General features: G+C 47.1%; 1 protein-coding gene across 5 annotated transcripts in view; it reads right to left on the bottom strand.

Annotated features, from left to right (window-relative positions):
* AK9 (adenylate kinase 9) overlaps nt 1–15,260 on the bottom strand; it is a 1,611,121-nt gene that overhangs the window by 552,764 nt on the left and 1,043,097 nt on the right. For all 5 annotated transcript variants that reach the window (XM_078648533.1, XM_078648534.1, XM_078648537.1 and 2 more), the window contains one exon: nt 6,730–6,798. In XM_078648533.1, coding sequence (XP_078504659.1) covers nt 6,730–6,798 — 69 coding nt within the window. The remainder of the gene's footprint in view (nt 1–6,729; nt 6,799–15,260) is intronic.

Raw genomic sequence — 15,260 nt, 5'->3', positions numbered from 1 at the left:
TATGGACCGCTCTTCCTTTCTTGCAGCCAGCAAAGCCAATGAAGAGCTGGTCGTCCACTCGACAGTCTTTAGTCCTGTCCAAGTAAAAAGACACCGCCCTCTTGGGGTCAAGACGGTGTAATCTCTCCTCCTCCTTGGAAGGGTGAGGGGGAGGATAAAAGGTAGGAAGGGTAATGGATTGACCAAGGTGGGAAGGAGTCACCACCTTTGGCAGAAAAGCAGCCCTGGTCCTAAGAACCATTCGTTCAGCATGAATGGTCAGGAATGGGGGCTTGGAACTAAGAGCTTGAAGCTAACTTACCCTCCTTGCCGAGGTTATTGCAACGAGGAAAACCGTTTTAAAAGTCAGAAGCCTCATGGGACATTTGTGAAGAGGCTCAAAAGGAGCACCCATTAAAAATTTCAAAACTAGATTCAAATCCCACTGAGGCACAATAAAAGGGATAGGAGGGAACTTATTAGTGAGGCCCTTCAAAAACCTTAAAACAATAGGAGATTTAAAAAGAGAGGGCTGGTCAGGCAAGCAGATAAAAGCAGACAGCGCAGAAAGATAACCCTTCACCGTGGCAACAGCAAGCCCCTGCTGAGCCAGAGAAAGGGCAAACTGGAGCACATCCGATAAATGGGCCCTCAAAGGGTCTATAGACTTCTCCCTGCACCAAGTAACAAATTTAGACCACCTATAAGAATAGATGGACTTAGTGGAGTCACGCCTGGCTGACAAAATGACATCCACCACATCGTGAGGGAGAGAAAAAGAAATCAGGTTGCCCCGTACAATCTCCAGGCATGAAGGTGTAAGGTCTGGAGGTGGGGGTGTAGAACCTGCCCCTCCATCTGAGAGAGGAGATCTGCCCTGTGAGGGAGACGGAGCGGCGGGTGAGAGGAGAGGTGGAGAAGGTCTGAATACCACACCCTTCTTGGCCAATCTGGGGCGATCAATATAACTTGGGCCCGGTCTTGGAGAATTTTCCTCAGAACCCGAGGAATTAATGGTATGGGAGGAAACGTGTAAAGGAGTTGCGAGTTCCAACTCAACTGAAACGCGTCCCCCAAGGCTCCTTGCATCAGATACTGAAGACTGCAGAATGACAGGCAGTGAGCATTCTCGTGAGTGGCGAACAGGTCCACCCGAGGAGTCCCCCACATCTGAAAGATGTCGCAAACTACCTCTGGATGGAGCCTCCACTCGTGATCGGCAGAGAACTGCCGACTGAGACTGTCTGCACGAACGTTCTGAACCCCGGCCAGATAATTTGCCATCAGACAAATCTGATGGTCCTGAACCCAGGACCAGAGACGCAGAGCCTCTTTGCAGAGACACTGCGACCCTACTCCTCCCTGCTTGTTGATGTACCACATCGCGGTCGTGTTGTCCGTCAGGACCTGAACAGACTGACCGCGAAGGGAAGGGAGGAAGGCCTTGAGCGCCAGACGTATCGCCCGCAATTCTAGAAGGTTGATGTGAAGCAACCTTTCCTCTGGAGGCCAAAGACCTTTGACCTCCAGGTCCCCCAGATGAGCACCCCACCCGAGAGTGGACGCATCCGATATCACTGTGGCAACCGATGGAGGAATCTGAAAATGCTTCCCTTGAGACAGATTGCCTTCCACGCTCCACCAAGACAGATCCGCTGCAGTTTCCCTGGAGATCCTTACTGACTCCCTGAGATCTCCATTGTGCTGATACCACTGCCTGCGGAGGCACCACTGGAGCGCCCTCATATGCCAGCGTGCATCCTTTACCAACAAAATGCAAGAAGCCATCAGACCGAGCAGGCGAAGGACCTTCAGGACTGGAACGACCGCTCCATTGTAAAACAAAGGAATCATCTCCTGTATGTCGCGAATCCTTTGAGGAGGAGGGAATGCACGACACACAGTAGTGTCCAGTACCGCACCTATGAACAGGTTGCGCTGTGAGGGCACCAGGTGAGATTTGGGTACATTTATCGAAAAACCAACCTGTGTAACAACTGAGTTGTCTCTTGCAGATGATGTAGCACCTTCTCCTGCGACTCCGCTTTGATCAGCCAGTCGTCTAGATACGGAAACACATGTATTCCCGTTCTCCTGAGATGAGCTGCCACCACTGCCATCACCTTGGTGAAGACTCGAGGCGCAGTAGTAAGACCAAACGGAAGGACCACAAACTGGTAGTGTTGTGACCCAACCGTAAAACGGAGATACTTTCTGTGTGACTTCAAGATGGGAATATGAAAATACGCATCCTGCAAGTCGATCGACACCATCCAGTCTTCTTCCAGCAGCGCTTGAAGAACCTGCGCAAGAGTGAGCATCTTGAACTTTTCCTGTTTCAGGTAAAGGTTCAAAATCCTGAGGTCCAGGATTGGCCGAAGCCTGCCATCTTTCTTGGGGATCAGGAAATACCGGGAGTAGCATCCCTGACCCCTTTCCTGCTCTGGAACTACCTCTATCGCACCTTTTTGGAACAAAGCCAGGACTTCTTCCTGCAGGAGAAGCAGGTGGTCCTCCGAACAATAACCCTGGCAAGGAGGGTAATTGGGAGGGAATTCCTGGAAAGGAAGTGCATACCCATTCTCTACAAGATTGAGAACCCAAATATCCGATGTTATTAATTCCCAATCTTGTAGAAAATGTGTAAGCCGACCCCCCACTGGGCCCACATGATCCGGAATGGCGGATCTAGGGCTGCTTTGCTGCATTGGCCGGGGGTTGGGAAGGAGAGGAGGAGGAGGAGGAGGAAGCTTGACGACCTCTAGGGCGGGATCTTTGTCTGCCCCTGTACGACTTGTACAGTGTATTCTGCTGCTGTTGAGGTTGCTGCTGGGATGGTCTGAAAGAACGAAAGGAAGATCTTCCAAACCCCCTGAAGCGTCTTCCAGTAGTACCCCTGGACTGAAGACCCAAAGATTTTGCAGTGGCCCTACTGTCCTTAAAACGTTCCAAGGCAGTATCAGCCTTCTTGCCAAACAATCCTGATCCATCAAAAGGCAAGTCCATCAAAACAGACTGGACGTCTGCAGAGAACTCTGACGATTTAAGCCAGGCAGCCCTCCTAGTGGCCACGGAGGAGCCCATGACCCTTGCCACCGAATCAGCAGTGTCCAGACCACTCTGAATGACCTGTCTCGCAGCTGCTTGAGTGTCCGATATCACTTCCTGAAAATCTTTCCTGTCATCTTCAGGAATCTTCGGAATCAACTGCTTGACAGAATCCATCAAAGCATGGATATACCTTCCCATCAGACACGTTGCGTTGGTTGACTTTAACGCCATACTGGCTGATGAGAAAACCTTCTTGGCACTTTGGTCTTGCTTTCTGGATTCTTTATCTCCAGGAACCTGTGGAAAAGCACCAGCAGATCTCTTTGAGCAGGCAGCCTGCACCACCAAACTCTCAGGCAGGGGATGTGTTGATAAAAATGCAGGGTCCTCAGGTGCAACTCTATATCTCCTCGCCACTGTTCTAGAAACTGCAGGAGCAGATAAAGGTTTCTTCCAAACCTCATAGATGGGCTCAGATAAGGCCTCGTTGAAGGGTAACATAGGTTCAATAATAGATGAGGGTGAATGAAGCACCTCAGTCAAAATATTAGGCTTATAATCAGCAGTGGGCAGAGTAATATTCAATAAGCTCGCTGCTTTTCTAATAACGGTGTGATAAGGCACCACATCCTTTGATGGTACATTTGACACTGAAGCCAATTCCCATTCAGGCGATAGTTCAAGCCCACTGGCCTCACACAAGTCTTCAAAAGGATCTTCAGAATCCTGTAATTCCCCTCTTCAGTATCTGAATACTGACATCCTTCCTCTTCCAGAAGTCTCTGGGCCTTTCTCCGAGATCTTTCCTTCATAACAGAAGCCAATGGATTCGGAATCTATTCCGACGGGGTCGGAGCCGGCGTCGAACCCGAAGTCAGACGAGGTCTTTCAATACGAGGTCGGGCAGAATCCTGCCTCGGAGTCGTAGGTATCGGCGTCGATGGGATCGGCGTCGATGGAATCGGCGTCGTGCGCTTCGGCGTCGACGACACCGGTGGTGTCGGAAAATGCCAATGCGGTGGTATAGCCGGTATAAAAGGCATGAAGGGCGCAGGGGCGTAAGCCTGGGGAACACCCAAGTTAAAGGCCATAGGGCCCGTGGGACCAACAGGTGCACCAGACGGGAACATTGCCCTGGAATATACACCAAACATGGCGTTCAGGAACTGAGAAGGATCCTGACCTGGAGTTGGAAATTCAGGATATGGAACTCTGGGTTGTTCCTGAGGGGGCGGAGTTGATACGACGTCGACCTCTTCATCGAGACCAGGAACCGGGGTCGACGAACCCGCAAGCACTGGAACCTCGACTTCACCAGCCCCCTGCTCCTCACCTTCATCCTCCTGACCAGAAGGATATGATGGAACCGGAGAATGGACCTGCTTCTGAGATTCGGGTGAATCCGGATGTGAAGCCTCATCATGTTCCGACTCCGAAATCTCCACTTCCTTACTCAGAAGTTTGACCTGGGACTTCGGTCTTGAACTAGAGTCCTTTCCAGAGTGATGACGTGGCTCATGGCTCCTCTTCTTGTGTTTCTTCCTCGAAGACGACTCCGAGCGTGACCTCGAACTCGACCTCGACCTCGACCGATGAGGTCGAGACTTCGAAGATTTCTTAACTTTCTTATTCTTAAGTTTTGTCTCGAGGAGTTTCGTCTCTCTTTCTCTTAAAGCCTTCGGAGTCATTTTCTTGCAGCAAGGACAGTCCTCGACGTCATGGTCGGAGCTTAAACACCAAACACAGCATTCGTGAGGATCGGTGATAGACATAGTTTTGCCACATTCGCCGCAAGCTTTAAATCCAGTCTTCTTCGACGACATTTCGAAGAATATAAAGATAGACACAATAGTATGATAATAGTAACAAAGTTACTGTAAATCTACAGTACGATCCCTGAAAACCGTTAGCGTCGACGACGCGGAAAAAAAGGAACTGATGTCATCACGCCGGCGTGGGCCTGTTATAGGCGTCGGTGACGTCAGCGGAGTCGCGAGCGGTGCCGTGCCTCTGTGACGTCCAGATCCACGTCGGCGCGAAGCTACAAAAAGAATTTCCGAATGTTGCTGACGCAAGGGGATATTCACAAGGTGAGGAATCCACACGGCAGATGTATCTATCAGAAGTCATGTTTTTAGCAGAGTTCTGAATTGCTTGTAGGAGCGGTGGCTACTCTTATGTTGTCTGGGAGAGAGTCAACACCGCAAACCTGGTAGCTCCCAGCCATTTCATATTAAATTTGGGAACCTCTGACAGATTGAGGTATGCTGATCTGAGATTACACCTGGGGATGTAATTCCGTATGGTGAGGCTTGTGCTCTGGTGGACTTAAAAAAACGTATAGCCCTTTTTAAACAGGGTTCTTTGTGCAACTGGAATCCAGTGCAGTTTTTTTAGCAGGGGTTTAGTGTGGAAATATCTTGGCTGTTGATAGATCAGTCTAGCTGCTTTATTTTGAAAGATCTGCAGTTTTTGGCTCAGAACTTTAGGGAGTCCTATGTAAAGACTGTTGGTATGATCAATGCAGGACATCACAAGTGCGAGTACAATCTGGATCATGGCCTCAATAGAGTGAAAATGTCCTAACTTTTATTTTATTTGCAGAGCTAGAAGGAGAGGAAGAAGTCACTTCTTTAATCTAGGGTTTCATTGAAAAGTCTTCATCTACCTGTATGCCAAGGCTTTTATAACCGCTTTTTTGGAATAGGAGGAGGGCTCAACTGCTGGGGCCAAAAGGAGGGGTTCCAGCAATGCAGTGTGTTTTTGATTATCACCACCTCGGTTTTATCTGAATTCAGTTTTTGATGATGGCAGTTCATCCAGTCCCGGATAAATATCATAGTATTCTGGAAGAATACTGTTGATTCTGGGTTGTCCTTGAGGTTGAACACTAGCTGCATTTCATCAGTTTTGATTGTATAGTTTTACTTTCAGCCTTTGTAAGGAGTTTATCAAAGGGCAGATCTATAGATTAAATAAGACAGGATATAGGGAAGAACCCTGAGGTACTCTACAGTTGAGAGTGAACTTGAGGAACCAAAAGGGGGAAGCGAACAGTTTATGTTCAGTCTGAGAGAAAGGACTTTATCCAATCCAGAGTGCAACCCTGTAGGCCGACCGCCCCGACACATGTGAAAAGGATGTAATGATACACTGTGTCGAAGTACCGCCAATATATCTCAAAGGACAACGCCTCAGTCCAACCTTTATCTGCCTCCTCTCTCATATCATCTACTACGGAGAGACTAATGGATTCCGTAAAGTGAAGGGGGTGGAAGCCCGCCAGATGGGAGTTTAGGAATGAGGAGCTTTCAACAAGAAGCAAAGATAGTGGGCAATGTGGGCTTTCAAAATGTTGGCTAGGTAGAAGAGAAGGGAAATTGGGCTGTAGTACTTTAGACTAGTGGGATTGTCCCTGGCTTTTTTTGGGAGGGGAAGAACAACTGCTTCTTTGATAGTACAGGGGAACCACACCCAGGTTCAGGGATAAGTTAAGCATGGCCAACGCCAGATCACAGAATTCTTAAAAAATGGCTTTTTGGATCGAAGAGGAGAAAATGTAGTTGGGGGATCCAGATTTGACTTTTGTTAACAACTTTGACAGAGCATCCCTAGATTCCAGAGTGCTAGGGAAAATCACAAGTTTTCAGATAACTGTAATGTGTTTGTATTCCCTATTTTATAAGGACAGTTCTTTACCTGTTTGTTCTCCTGTTTCTTAGCTCGCTCTGCTAAAAGTTCGGCCCTTCTTTTGGCAATCTTTTCATCCTATAAAAGAAGTATAAATTGGCATCAGTATTTTTTCAACCTCAATAACGAAATACATTTAGGGTACTACAGACAGGCATTTAAAAAATATTCCCAAAGTATAACCTCCATTTACATTCAGTATTAAAAACTGTCAACTGCCGGATGATTTCATTGCTGAGAAAGAAGAACCTAGTTAAACAATTCAGATGTTCAGTTGAATACATCTGTGTTCCAAACATTTGTTAACAATAAAACTTTAAAGGATAATCATGGAAATTATGCATTAATGGTTTTTGAGCATCTTAAGCCTGGTCATCTGTTACTTTGATAGGACACAGCTGGTATTTTAAAAATGTCCTACACGTCAAAGGATTTTAAGAGGAGATTTAGGACCCTTTTATGAGTGGTACAGTGTCAGTAGTGATAGTTTAAAATCCAACACCAAGGTATCTGTAATTTCTTTCTGTAATGTAAAATGGAGCATTTATTGCGAGTTTTGCCTGAAAAATGAATCATATCGTTTTTGGTGTTTGTTACACCAAAATCCACATGTCTCTGTATTTCCGGTAATATCAGCAGTTTTGACCTCCCCAAACCCAACTCGGAGAAAAATGTATGACGTGTAATATTTACTGCAAAATGAACAAGTTACTTACCTTCGGTAATGATGTATCTGGTAGAGACACAGTCTGGCCTGTAGATTCCTTAACTTAGAATCTCCCCAGGCGTCAGACTGGATCCGGAAAACGTTTTCCCCAGCAGTACCTCTGCGCGCCGGGGAAGGCATCGTCCAGCTCCGTCATGATGTTGTCCACGGAAGTGACGTCAATGGAGAGATATAAGTCCCCCCAGGTGCGCTGACGTCAGTTTTCTACTGTGAAATGTGTCCGCACCACAACGTGGAGCCACTACAAAAATTGTGAGAGGATGGCAACAGTGGGCCAAAAAAGAGCATAAATCTTGAAAACAACAATGACAAGAAATCATAGAAAGATGAGAAAACATAACCACATTGATGAAATGACTGGCCTGACCATGAAGGGCAGTGTGCAACCACAGGATGGAACTGTATGAAGGACAGTGTGCAACCACAGGATGTAACTGTAGGAAGAATGTACACCATACCCCCCACAATGACCAAAGACTGTAGCATAGTCAAATAGAAACTCAACCCAATCGACTTCAGCATAGACAAGGAGATCCTAAAGTAATGGAGAGAAACAGACGAGGGCGGAGGGTTGGTAGAAGAACATGAGAATCTCCACGCCGGAAGAACCAGGGTGGAGGAGCACTAAAGGGCACATCACCTGACCAACTCAGAACTTGAATGGGTGGAGAACCTATGTGCCAAAACAGAAGGACACATCCTACCCTGGAGGTAGGTGAACTAGAGCACCCCTCAGGAAGACCAAGGCCTGCTGTAAGGAGGTAAGTAGGTAGAACCCACCCTGGAAAGGCCCTCGCAGAATGGAAAGGATGGGTGGGCATTAGGAAATCTGCGGCTAGACTGTGACTCTTCCAGATACATTGTTACCGATGGTAAGTAACTCATTCATCTGATAGAGACATCTAGCCACAGATTCCTTGACTTAGAAAAGATACCAAAGCTATACACCATTGGAGGAGGGTCTGCAACCGAAACCCACCAAGTTCCCAAGGGAAGTAGTCCGTCAAGAACATTGACTGAAACAAGGTGGTGCAGCAATGCCAGCGTGGCTGCCACCAGACCCATAAAGCTCAGCAATGCCAGTGTAGCAGACAGCAGACCATGAAGCTCAGGGTGGAGCATGAGCAAGGGAAGCACGGTACCACAATCCGCCACGGGAGGGTACGTGTCTACTGTCGGCCAGACAGGGACGACACGAAATCACAGAACCAGAAAGGTCAGTGCAGAAGGGCAGAATACCAGAAACCTCTACAAAAAGAACAGAAACTGAGTATAGGATTCCAGGATATGCAACAGCAAAGTCCCAGCGAAGGGACTTAAACAGTATGACAGAGTCAGAACCCACAATTTGAGCGGCACAACAGCAGGTGCCAAAAAAATGAGATGTCAGGAGCAGAGGTCACCATGCTGAGACATACAAACTACGACTACCAGGAGATACATAGATGTAGATTACAAGAATACACGGAGCAGACATTGTGTACCGTGAAAACCACACCACACAATGCACAAGCTCAATAAATGTAACAGCATGTGCGCATTGACAGAGAAGACGGGCGCATCACCAGGTAGTCAACCAGCCAACCGCACCCACAGGTTCAATGACCGAGGGTCACCTGCAAGCCGGACACACCAAAGCAATCGGCGTAGCTAGAACTTGTGGCGCCCGGGGCTATCCCTCAGATTGCCGCCCCTGGGGGGGAGTGGTGCTGGGGAAAAAGGACGGCGAGCACTTGAAAGAGGTCCGAGAGACACGTAGTATCGCCGCTAATAGTTACCTCGATCATGCAGGTTACATGCACATACATGACATGGTCCAAGGCTACACAGTTGAATACACCGGTGACTGGCAGAGTGATGAAGAGAATGAGGATGGTGTGGGGGAGAGAGGCCAGGGAGTGATAAAGAGAATGAGGAGGGCCAGTGTGAGGGAGAGGCCAGGGAGTGATGAAGAGAATTAGGAGGGCCGGTGTGAGGGACATAGGCCAGGGAGTGATGAAGAGGATGAGGAGGGTGTGAGGGAGAGAGGCTAGGGAGTGATCAAGAGAATGAGGAGGGCCAGTGTGATGGAGAGAGGCCAGGGAGTTATTGAAAGAATGAAGAAGGCCGGTGGAGGGAGAGAAACCAGGGAGTGATGAAAAGAATGAGCAGGGTGTGAGGGAGAGAGGCCATGGAGTGATAAAGAGAATGAGGAGGGCCAGTGTGAGGGAGAGATGCCAGGGAGAGATGAAAAGAATGAGGAGGGTGTGAGGAAGAGAGGCCAGGGAGTGATGAAAAGAATGAGGAGGGTGTGAGGAAGAGAGGCCAGGGAGTGATGAAAAGAATGAGAAGTGTGAGGAAGAGAGGCCAGGGAGTGATGAAAAGAATGAGGAGGGCCGGTGTGAAGGTTAGAGGTCAGGGAGTGATGAAAAGAATGAGGAGGACCGGTGTGAAGGATAGAGGTCAGGGAGTGATGAAAAGAATAAGGAGGGTCGGTATGAGGGAGAGAAGCCAGGGAGTGATAAAAAGAATGAGGAGGGCCAGTGTGAGGGAGAGATGCCAGGGAGTGATGAAAAGAATGAGGAGGGTGTGAGGAAGAGAGGCCAGGGAGTAAGGAAGGGGATGAAGAGTGGCGGCGGTGAGCATGACATGTTTACAAAAGAAAAACAATTTAGTGCCATGAGGTGACTCAGTTCTTGGTTGTGAGAACTAAAACTTTTCTAACAAAACACAAGATAGCATAGGACACAGTGAGCATAGCACATGTTGGGGAAGAAAGGCATCCCAAGAGCAGTGTGGGGTGAGTACAGTAGAGAGAAATGTCTGCACCCTGTGCTTCTGCGTGCCCCCCGTGACCCACCGCAGGATGTTTCTGGTTTCCAGAAAACTGCAAGGCGCTCGGCAAACCGGAGAGATGGCTTCATTTTCCTAATGGGTTGGAAGTACAGCCAATGGTGGGGAGCTGAGAGCCGCCAGTGGGCTGAGCCTGTAACCGATACCACCAAGTCTACCCAGGGCACAGGAAGGGAGCCAGGAGTCACTGCCGAGACTCGGGCTGGGATGCAGCGCCATGGCAGGCTGCCGATAATCCATCTGCTCCTATGCATTCATCTATCCATCTGGCCCTGCACCTGAATCCATCAATACCGGCAGAGATGCGTCCACCCACCCACTTACAGTGCAAACACTCAAACTCATCTCTCTGTTCACCAAACCACTCCTCCATCCATCTATTCACCCATTTCCATGTATCTATCCACAAATTTGTACCAATTATTCCATTCACCCATTGATACTGATGCATTCCTTTTATCTAATCATTGCACCATATCCAAGTTTTCTTACCGCACAATTAGCATAAATCCATACACCGACCCACAGCTGTGTAATATCTTTCTATACACCCATACCTGTCAGTCTATACAGTCATACATGTATGCAACTATTCATCTTTGTAGCCACTTAGGAGTGTATCCATTGATGCATCACCATATGCATTCAGGAATGCATGCAGTATGTCTGTGGCCCTGTGTGTGCTTGCATTTGTGTTATTTGTGAATGTCTTGTAGTGTGCCTGTGCATGCGTGCTGGTGATCATATACGTTTTAAAAGCCATACCTATTGACTTTGCCAGCGCGTTTTTTAGGAGCTACCCAGCCCTGAATTCGGTGAATGTTCCCTGTAAAACAAAAGTTTCAATGTCACTCTTTTAAAGTATTTTTTTCCCGTACGAGTCATTGCTAGGCAGAGCAGCAGATGAGAGTGGGTGACGTCAGAGCAGAAGGACTGCCTCCTGGCAAAGTTCTCAGGCACAACGTCAGATTTTAGTATACCCTTGATCAGTGACGCTCACGCATACCTAGGGGGCGGATGTTAACTATGCATCACTTCAAGTATAATAGCTGTTTATCTTTTACTGTTTATCTTTTAAGGATGAGTTGCCAAACGTTCTATCCCGCCCAGAGCTGCATAACTAAAAGTATGGTTTCGCGTTGAGTATTTCTTGTTCTCAACGTATGATGCCTGCGAGAAGGAAAGAAGATATCCGTCCTTGGCATGATGTTACAGCTGCTGTTACCAGTCTGAGGGAGAAGTGGAAAGGTGTGGCGGTGGTTAAATCCCAGTTACCCCTCTTGCCAAGACAGGTGCGGGGACAGAGACTTTGAGGGCCTCTTCCCTAGAGTCTTCGGAGCCAGCCACCCCTCTGAAAACCCTGCGTGTAGCAATGAGCTCTTACCTCACTCAAGACTTTATGGCAGGCAGGAGTTCGTTCATTCAATTCTGCTGCAGCAGCCGCCAGCCAGCAAATCGCCCAGGGCCAGCAGCACTGCCACTGCCCCAAGCCAGAATTAAATCCTCACGAGAGCACGTAGTGGTAAAGCGCGTGACGCATCACTGCTACGTTCTCATCGCAAGGGCAGGCCAAAATGATTTTCAGGCCGTCATTGGTAGCGCTCCCGCGCTACAAGATTGACGGCCCTGGGACGGATCAGCAAGCAAACACAAACGCGGGACTGCGCGCCCGGCACTGGTGGCCTATAACGGCGGCCTTTATACTTTATTTGGGGACACTGACACTACTGTGACTGACAGTAGTGTCAGTGAGTGTCCCCAAATAAATTACAAAGGCCGCCGCAACGGGCCACCAGTGCCGCGCGGACACCCCCAAAATAGTGCCGCCTGGGGCGGACCGCCCGCCCCTCCCCCCCCCTGCACCCCCCTAGTTACGCAGGTGGAGAGAGAGGGAACAGAGAGAAAATCTGGGACAATCCCCAGAAACCACAGCATGGAAACCCCTCATGCTTGCCCCCTCATGTGCGAACACAGCAAATAAATAGAAGTGAAAAAGTCAAGAAAGTGACAACCAAGGGGAAACTGGAAGAGTAACCCAAGAGAGTAGGAAGTCGCCCAAGAAGTACCAACGGCACTGATGTGAAACGTAGCAGGACAAACAAGTCCATCCACTAAAGGGGGGCGACACCAACCCCCCGACCGGAGAAGGAAATACCGAGCCAACGCGATACAGGCGGTGATACTGACCACCACAGTAATGAAAAAGAAGGAATAAGTAACACTCAGATGTAAAATGTCTGAAAAAGTATATATATATACGCGCAGGCCGTCCATTTTATTGCACAGAAACTTTTGCACATGGTGTGTAAAATAAAATAATTTTGAAAAGAACCTACCTGTTGCTGTGCCGTGACTTCCGCCGAGAGGGGATGAAGATGCGAGAGGATTTTAAGAAATATATATATATATATATATATCCCAGCCAAGTTTTTGGCGCTAAGCTGTGTTGGCCCCTTACAGCGGCGGGCTTTGGACGGGATCGCCAGTCCCTAAATACTCCAACCTTTCGTCCACGCTTCAAAGAACGACGTCCAAGCCACAAATGTAATTCAAACTGGATTTATTTCACATCCCACTCGACGCGTTTCGGGAATGGCCTTCCCTTTGTCACGAGTACATTGGTCTGTTACATCCATTCATTTAAAGAAAATCACATGACTTAATTGCATGATAAACATAGCCAACAGACTACCAACAAATCATATGTCTGGAGCTATGGACTGCGCCTTATTTTCAGAATACTATGCTCTAGTATGTATAAATCATAATACAACTCTTAAATGCATTTTATCCATCATTATTGTTCATGATATGAGCTGGACGGAAGTTTGTCACGAAGCACTTTAAAACCATTTCATCTGATGCCTGTTTGCCCCTTATTACGCTCATGCCGAAGGACACTCGGTTTCGTTACAGCATGGAATACAAAACAATCATAACGTTTAGTTCGCTGTTTAAATACATTTGTTTAAACACCCGTTTTTTCAAAAAATAATTTATCTGTTCGCCCGAGTCAAATAGGAGCTGCGAACCCTTGGTCAAGCCTTCACTGTTTATTGCTGTGCGCTCGCGCTATCGCTTGAGCTAACGCTCCAATTCATTCACAGCGTCGCTTTTACCTCTCGGTATAGTTGCTTGACAGTGGCCTTAGGGGTTTAAGGCTCATGCTAAGAAAACGGTTTGTGCTTCACATTCAGCATACTTAAATTTGGGATTCAGCCCCAGTGGGCATAAGTGCTCCTCTTAAAGTTCATTAAATCATACTTGAATCTTGACTCTTACGTGAGAGTAATCAATCACAGTGAGTTGCCAGCTTTCTTTTCGCGTCATGAAACATACTGTCACACATATTCTGGATTGGTGCCTTTTCAAACTCTCCCACATTGTTTGGTACCTGTGGCAAAATAACAAAATAGTGTTAAAGTAAATTTAAACATGTCACATCTTTCATACCTTCATATTAAAATCCCAAAAGAATTGATAGCAATTTAGCAGAATTTTGCGCATACTTTCTTAGCCCAGATGCACACCTAAACCCTCATCGCAGTTATGTCCCTGGGGTTGCAGCAGTTGGTATTTAATTATAAATCTTGACTCAAGACGTCTAAGTTCCTGCAGTCGATTACCGCCTCTTTCTCTTATCGGAACCTGGTCTAGTGCCACATAAGAGAGGAGGCTGTTGTTGCTGCTGTGATGGGACACAAAGTGTCTAGCCATAGGGTACTGTTTGTCCTGATTTTTTATGGCTCTTAGATGCTGTAAGACTCTATCCTTGACTGGTTTTATAGTGCTGCCCACATAAAATTTGTTGCACGGGCATTTAAGCGCGTACACCACATGATCTGTGTGACAGTTCAAATGTTTAGTAATTTTGAAAGGCTCGCATATTTCAGATAATCTGACTTCTTTTGTATTATGGCTAAATTTGCACGCCTTGCACCTTCCACATACATAGAATCCCACAACTGGATTAGATCTCTTTTTATTTGCAATCAGTGTTTGACAAACTCTGTCTTTGAGGCAGATAGGTTTCCTGTACGTGATCTGGGGATGGTCTCTAATGCTGAGTGAGATATCTTTATCAGTTTTAAGGGTACTCCAATATTTATTTAGTGCCCCTCTAACTCTTTTAGTTTGAGAGTGATAGTCAGTAATGAATCTCACTCCATCATTTTCATCCTCTTTGCTTTTCTTTGGGGGTTCAGTGTTATCTCTCTCATCCACCTTACGTCCTGCCTCTTTGATGCATTTCTTGCTGTATCCTCTTGACTTAAATCTGTCACACATTATGTCTCTTTCTCTCTCATAGTCTGGTTGTCTAGTACAATTCCTCCTGGCTCTCAAGAGTTCGCCAAAAGGTATTGAATTGACCAGATTGCGGGGATGGCAACTTTGTGCGTGCAGGAGACTGTTACCTGCAGTTTCCTTCCTGTACAGGGTTGTCATAAGTTTATTTTCATGAATGCTGACTTTCAGGTCTAAAAAGTCAACAGTTCTTTCACTAATGTGGCTAGTGAAAGACAAATTCAGTTCATTAACATTCAAGGTTGCTACAAATTCTTCTGCCTTCTCTCTGGTACCATCCCAGATCACAAAAATGTCGTCTATGTACCGGAGCCAGATGCGCACTCCGGTACAGTATGGATCTAATTTTCTCACAATCAGTTCTTCCCACCATCCTAGATAAATCCCAGCAAAACTAGGGGCAAAACAAGTGCCCATAGAAGTGCCAAGCAGTTGGTGGTAGATGGCACCATTGAACAGAAAATAGTTCTGAGTCAGGCATATGTAGATCATCTCTAAAAGCATCTCAGTATGAAACAAGTATGATAGTGATCTTGTGTTCAAGAAGTATCTACATGCCTTGATGCCTAATTCATGGGGGATATTGGTGTACAGGCTGTTTACATCTAATGTCATGAGTAAACAGCTTGGGGTCACCGTGACATCAGATATTTTCTTCAGGAAATCACCTGAATCC

This window comes from Lissotriton helveticus, chromosome 6 (assembly GCF_964261635.1).
Source record: "Lissotriton helveticus chromosome 6, aLisHel1.1, whole genome shotgun sequence".
Lineage (NCBI taxonomy): Eukaryota > Metazoa > Chordata > Amphibia > Caudata > Salamandridae > Lissotriton > Lissotriton helveticus.
The sequence above is the reverse complement of the archived record's forward strand: the minus strand, read 5'-3'. Positions and strand labels throughout refer to the sequence as shown.